This window comes from Durio zibethinus, chromosome 4 (genome assembly GCF_047325235.1).
Source record: "Durio zibethinus cultivar Kanyao isolate XHJ-2024 chromosome 4, ASM4732523v1, whole genome shotgun sequence".
In the NCBI taxonomy this organism is placed as follows: Eukaryota; Viridiplantae; Streptophyta; class Magnoliopsida; order Malvales; family Malvaceae; genus Durio; species Durio zibethinus.
In genome coordinates, this window is record NC_143165.1 from 32,883,625 (window position 1) to 32,890,703 (window position 7,079).

Consider the following 7,079-nt stretch of genomic DNA (forward strand, 5'->3'; position numbering starts at 1 on the left):
TAAAATTTTTTAAATATATTTCAAGAGGTATGTCTTACTAGGGGTGTAAATGATATATTAGTACTCGCAAGTTATTCGGGTTCGATTCGAAAAAAACTCGAATTCGGTTCGATTATTGTCGAGTCGAGCTCGAGTAGCTCGACTTATCGATCGAGCCGAATTCGAGTGTTCTTATATCTGACTTGAGTAGCTCGTGAGCCTAATCGAGTTTTTATATTTAAATATATTTTTATTATTTTAATTAATAAAATATTTCGAGTCCGAGTTCGAGTTCGAGCATGAATAATTGAACTCTTGTCGAGTATACGAATCGAGCTTATTTTTACATATTAATCGAGCTTAATCGAGCGAACTCAAGTAACTCGAATTCGATTACGAATCGAGCTCGAACTTGAAAAATAAAACTCGATCGAACTCGAACCGAGTATCGAGCTCTGAGTTGTGAGTCGAGCTCGAGTTCGAGCTTCTCACTATTCGACTCGACTCGATTCGTTTACAGCCTTATGTCTTACCTTACTAATTCAGTTTATGAAATTTAAAAATTCTATATCAAATACTTTCTCAGTAATTAACTAAAACTATGCTTAATAGGAGCAAAGAAAAATAGAGGAAGGTAAAAAAATGAAAGATAAAAAAGAAAACAGTTCTTTTTGTTTTATTTTTTGTGTTTGTATGAAATATAACAAATATATATAGATAAAGAAGAGTATCTTCTTCCTACTATTAAATTTATCCGTTTCTTTGGCTCAGTAAAAAGGGTATTTGACTTAGCTATTTGATGCATAATTCTTTGCATCAAATCAAAAAGCAAAAATGATCAATATAAAAGTAAATTGATGAGTGGATAATGAAAATAAAAAAAAAATGCTTTTTTTTTTTTTTTTTTTAATTCTAGGCCATAGATTTGAAATTACAAAGTAATTAAGTCGTTTATTATATTATAATTAATTCAATTAAGGTAAACCACTTGACTTTTATTAGTATTTATATGTTGTTAGTGTCTTAGACATTTCAAAAGTTGTTTTGGATGAATTAACATGTGTTGCATTTAAAGTTCAAATTGACAAGTTCTTGTTTTAGAAAGTCATGAACTGACCTTCGCCATGGGAATAGATGACATCCCAGCTGATTAGGGAAGGGCATTAAGAAGTTGATAGCTCCAATTCTCCATTTTTTTTTCCTGCTTTTGGGAAAGAGAAGAGTAAATAACATTAATGATTTCTAAACGTTGTTGAGATATAGTAATTATCTTAGTTCATATTTTCTAAAGTCACTTGTTATTCTTAATATATTTTAAGTTATAGATTTTGATCCTTCCATCAATTTTCATGTCAATTTAGGTATCAAGTATTGTGAAGTTAAGTGACATAAACGAAATTGAACTAATAATTTTAAATATATTATAGTGATAAGATATTATAATAATATAAAAAATATGCAATTGATGCGATTTATAAATTTAATAAAATATATATTTTATTTTAATATATTGATATAAATTATAATATAATAATTTTCTATTTTATATATATTTAAAATATAAATATATACAAATATATAAATTAACATATAAATATAAAATGATGACATCAAAGTTCTTATATTAAAAAGTCTTTGTTTTCTCTCTCCTTTCTTCTCTCTAAACATTTTTCTCCTACATCGCTTTCAAGCCAGCCATCATCTATTTCGGATTTCGACGGGTGGCAGACATCAATTGTTGCTAGTGGGCATTGAAATTTCACTTAATTTCAACCAAATATCCTTGGTTGCTTGTTTGCAAATGCTGTATGTCAAGTAAAACATAAGCTTTGGAATGAAAAGTTTAATACTGTCACAAGGATGAAGGAACAATAACAGCTTTATTTTTAGTTTACGTTTTGTCCTAGAAGACTGCCCATTTTTTTGTCTTAAGGTCTAGGAGGTTAATTGGGATTTTTGTTGCATTATTTATCATAATAATCCTTTTTTTTTTTTGTCACTGTGTTTAACTTTACAGAAGAAATCAAGAGCTGCAAATAAGCTTCCTATTAACCCAAATCCCATCTGTTTGTAAGGAAGTTAAAGAAGTTGAGGTGGAGTAAGTATCAACCGATGGTTTTGCTCCACGTTTTGGTATTCTTTTCCATTCTCTATCGGCTAGGAGAGAAAAAATTGTTTTAAAACCAAATAGTTAAATTTTTGTCACATCATTACCTGACACGTTTCTTTTTCATGCGTTGTCTGACATAAACAAAATATTGACAAAATAATTATTTAGTTATAAATTGTTATTAAAAGTATAAAGATCAATAAATGATTTTTAAAAATATAAGGATCAAAATGAAAAGCAAAAGAATAATAATCTTGAAGAGGAATATTATTTTGTATAATTAGATAATATAGGTAAGTAGCTCATAAATTTTCTTTTTCTTTTTTGTTTATTAAAAAAATAAAATTTTAATATAAATAAAAAAATTTTAATTTAAAATCATATCTTTAACACCTATTCAAACGCTTGAAGACAAAAGTTTTAATGATTAAAGAATGCGGGTCTTTAGTAGAAGGAAGGGCCGCCCAAATAACCATACACCCTCATGGTAGGACCCACACTCGTTTTCTAAGTTCTAATGAATAAATATAAATTTTAATTAATTTCATCAATTAAATTTACAATGTTTTTGGTCTTAGGCTCATTAAAGACCCGGCTAATCCAACGCGTGAAAACCACGTGTCAAAAAAGGAAAAAACTGGAACTAGTAAACTCGTCAAGCAAACCAACAATCGACACGACACAAACGCACAAATAAAAGAACAAGGGAAAGAGGGGAGGGATTTTGCCTTTCTGAGCCAGTCAATTCCAACGCGTGGCTGACCCGGCCCAATAACCCATTTAATTTCACATTCCCTAAACTACCCTCATCCGAAGACATGATTACATTGGATAATTTTAAATATGATTAGATAATATAATATAAAAATATATTAAATATATATAAAAAATATATTATTTAAATATATATTTTTATGAATACATAAATGATGAGATCTCGTAAAACTTACACACGAAGAAAAATTCCAAGGGCGGAAGAGTAAACGCGGAGATATTTAGAAGAAACTAATTTAAAAGGCAAGATGGAATTCGGAAGGTGGGACAGAAGACAAGAGAAACGGCTGTCAATAAAAAAAAGCTTTTTTGTTTTTTTATTTTTAATCTTCTATTGGGGTGTTAGTTTTGCAACTGCCATCCATTAACAGAGAGGCACCGCTTTTTTTTTTTTTTTCACCCTTTTATTATTAATTAATTAATTTTTTTATTAAACGAACTTTTCAAGCTCGAAATTTCCGTTAATTGTTCTTAAGAGAGTCTCTCCCCTTTGGGCCTTTTGAGTTTTCCATTTTAAAGAGAGAATTTGTAGGTAACTGTTGGAAGAGGAAAGAGGTAGCCGGAGATCGAGAGAATATTTCTGGAAGCTGATCTCTCTAGGTTTTTCAGCACTAAGCTAAAAGATTTTTTTTTCTCTTTGTTGGGTATTCTTATTTTTCTAGAAAAAATGTGGTGGATGATGAATGAAGCAGGAGGGCATTATTGTTCTAAAAAATCTGATGACATCTGTGGAGATGTTTGTGGCCAGGTACTTTACTATTTCGTTCTCTTTTCCTTTGTTCTTATGTTCTTATTTCTGGGTTTTAAATCTTTCATGGGAATGTGAGGAAAGTTAATGGGGTTGAAATTTTTTGGATCTTAGGTAAATTTTTTTATCAAGTTAGCTGCTAGGTATTGCCCGTTAATCTTAGTTTTTTTTGTGCTTTGGATTAAGTTTAGAACAAATGTCTTTGCTTTTGATTTGGGGATTGAGAGTGTGGCTGTTGATTTGTTATCCATCTGATATTCTTTAGATATAACTATTTGGTTCAGTTTTTTAGTTACCATTAACCAAAAGCTTTAAAATTGGATGCCAAAGACGTGAAAAAGCCCTTTCCCCAATAAAAGATGTAAAAAAGCTAATAAGTAATTTGGGAACTTGATTTACAAAACTTTTGGCTTGCTTTTAACCGCTGGAAGAAACTGGCTGGAAAGTTATTGGTCGATACTTTTGAAAGGAAGCTACTTCTTAAGTTAATGTTGTTTTCCTTTGTAGCCTCTATCATACTTTGCTAAGAATCTTAAAGGGCATTACAATTGGCATATGAGCTGCATATATTCCATTACTTTTTCTAAACTTCCTCTTCTGAATTATGATGCTTCATGGGGTACGGATGATTAGTTTCCCTGCTAGATTTATAATTTTCTTTGATATTTGTAGAGTGCCTTGTTTTGAAATATTGCTTTGATTCGTACATCCTAACAGATTTGATTAGTAATAATACAGTATTTTCTTTATGCTACAGGAATCAAGCCGGCTGAGCATGTCAAGAATCCGCTGTATACTGCGTGGCATTGATTTGCGAACTTATATTTTTCTATTTGTACTGGTTCCAACATGCATATTCGGTATATATGTTCATGGGCAGAAGATTTCATACTTCCTGCGACCACTATGGGAATCGCCACCCAAACCTTTCCATGATATCCCACATTATTATCATGAGAATGTGTCAATGGAGAAGCTCTGCAAACTTCATGGTTGGGGAATTCGTGAATTTCCAAGAAGGGTATATGATGCTGTTTTGTTTAGTAACGAAGTGGATATTCTTACCATACGGTGGCAAGAGTTGTACCCTTACATTACACAATTTGTTCTTCTTGAGTCTAATTCAACATTTACGGGAATTCCAAAGCCTATGGTTTTTGCTCACCATCGAGATCAATTCAAATTTGTTGAGCCCCGATTGACTTATGGGACAATTGGAGGAAGGTTTAAGAAAGGAGAAAATCCATTTGTTGAGGAGGCTCTTCAGCGAGTAGCATTAGACCAGCTTCTCAAAATAGCAGGAATTACTGATGATGATTTGTTGATAATGTCAGATGTTGACGAGATACCAAGCAGACATACTATCAACCTCCTGAGGTGGTGTGATGACATACCTCAAGTTCTTCATCTTCGGCTGAAGAATTATCTTTATTCTTTTGAGTTTCTCGTGGATAATAACAGCTGGAGGGCATCAGTCCATAGGTATCAGACTGGTAAAACAAGGTATGCACATTATCGCCAGACTGATGAGATTTTGGCCGATGCAGGGTGGCACTGCAGTTTTTGCTTCCGCCGCATCAGCGAGTTCATATTTAAGATGAAAGCTTACAGCCATAATGATAGAGTGAGGTTCTCTCATTATTTGAACCCAGAAAGAGTTCAGAGAGTAATTTGCAAGGGTGCTGATTTATTTGACATGCTTCCTGAGGAGTACACATTCAAGGAAATAATCAGGAAAATGGGACCTATTCCTCATTCCTTCTCAGCTGTTCATCTTCCTTCTTATCTTCTAGAGAATGCAGATAAATATAAATTTCTTTTACCTGGAAATTGTTTGAGAGAAAGCGGGTGACTTCGAATAACTTAAGATGTTTGTATCTGTCAGAGGTGCTACTGGTGTGACTCCCCACGAAGGGTTCAACTGAACAATTAATGACTGCGGTGCCTCACTGAGCAGCCTCGTCTTTTATCCAGCTAAAAATTTTTCTAGTTCCTTGAGAAAATGATTGGAGAGTTGGATAAATGCTTGGAAATTCTAGGTTTGTATATAACTTTTTCTTAACTTGAGTTTTACTTGGTGGAGGATATTTCATTACTGAGCGAGGAACTTCCTGTATGAGAAAAAGCTGTTGACGGGTGCATGTGTAATACTTGGATTATCTAATACATTAGTATGAAGTTCCTGTTATTTCCCTATGTTGGGAAGTTTTGTTTTAAGACAATTTATTTATACATGTTCTATTGAATTTCTTACTTTGCTCCCCATGATTGGTTTTTAGAATTTTTTGTTAATGAATAATTACTTCATTAGGTTTTCACCAAGTATGTTTCGTAGAGCATGCATGATTAAATTCGGAAGCTTATTTCATTAGGTTTTCATCAAGAGGACAATGGTCAGCATCCCCGAGATCTCAAAATTCAGAAACTTGCTGAATGATGGAATAAGATGTAACAATAATAGATAAAGAACGCCTTCCATCAACCATAAGTGCAAATAGCACTCCGCTACTTTGTTAGCAAAATCAATTTTAAAAAAGAGTGGATAGAATCCAATCTGCCAAGCAATTGGAAGTAGAAAAGGAGTCACCTTGGGGTAGTTTCCGGGCAATTCTAAACAAAGCTGGAGTCGAAAAGGTTGTGGGACTGATCCCTTGCAGTCAACACAAATCTCACAGCAAACATTAGATTGGGATGATGTTCATGTGAGAAAGGAGATATTTTATTCGAAAGCTTGTTATGGACAATGGGTTTTCCATATAATATTCTAATTTAAACCAGAGGAAGAGTAAGACTCAAATCATCCAACAATGTTGTAGCTTGAATTAAGGTTAAAATCCCAATTTGAGTTGCTCCACAGGGTAGTCTTCACTTCTTCACCACCATTTTTAAAGTCTTTACCACACTGTGTTTTACTACAATTATTTGATACAGCATTAAATACTTGCTGATGTACCACTTGGCTTTATATAGTTTCGGCTGAATATCGCAATTTCGAAGAATAGTCCATTAGGTGCGTGGTCTGCCTCAACACCCTGGTTTCCATGTAAATATCCAACTCAAATAGTGATGCTTTAAACCTAGTCCTAGTAATGGATGTCACGTTGATCTTGTTCATATTAATCACAGAACCCTGCTCTTAAATCTGTCTAGGAACTTTGTGTAAGCGTAATTCTAAATACCAAAAATCATATATAAATATTAGAATAGCAAATTCAATTCTATTGCAAACCTGTTTAGGCAGGTAGAGAAGATAAGTGGAAGCAACATGAATTTTTAAAGAGATTAGGTATTTCTCTTCGCTCTTCTCTTACTAATAGATACCGTGTCATGCCTTGAGACTGAGACACAATACGTCATATTATCTTAAAGTAAAATCTCAAAATAATACGAAGCTTTCTTTTTTAATCATTCTAAAATTCTTCAATAAACAATGATAAATATTTATATATCCAAATACAAATTAATAAA

General features: G+C 32.7%; 1 protein-coding gene across 1 annotated transcript; it reads left to right on the forward strand.

The window, feature by feature from the left end:
* The first annotated feature begins 3,127 nt into the window (after positions 1-3,127).
* On the forward strand, positions 3,128-5,876 carry LOC111287868 (beta-1,4-N-acetylglucosaminyltransferase family protein). The gene is made up of 2 exons (XM_022878541.2): positions 3,128-3,611; positions 4,369-5,876. Exons 1-2 carry the CDS (start codon positions 3,531-3,533, stop codon positions 5,461-5,463), a joined length of 1,176 nt encoding a protein of 391 aa, XP_022734276.1. The 5' UTR covers positions 3,128-3,530; the 3' UTR covers positions 5,464-5,876.
* The last annotated feature ends 1,203 nt before the right edge of the window (positions 5,877-7,079 follow it).

Bases quoted from the DNA above. Each gene is read 5' to 3' on its own strand.
- LOC111287868 (XM_022878541.2), top strand. From the start codon at position 3,531: ATGTGGTGGATGATGAATGAAGCAGGAGGGCATTATTGTTCTAAAAAA. The intron at 3,612-4,368 runs GTACTTTACTAT...TTTATGCTACAG, and splicing joins GTGGAGATGTTTGTGGCCAG to GAATCAAGCCGGCTGAGCAT.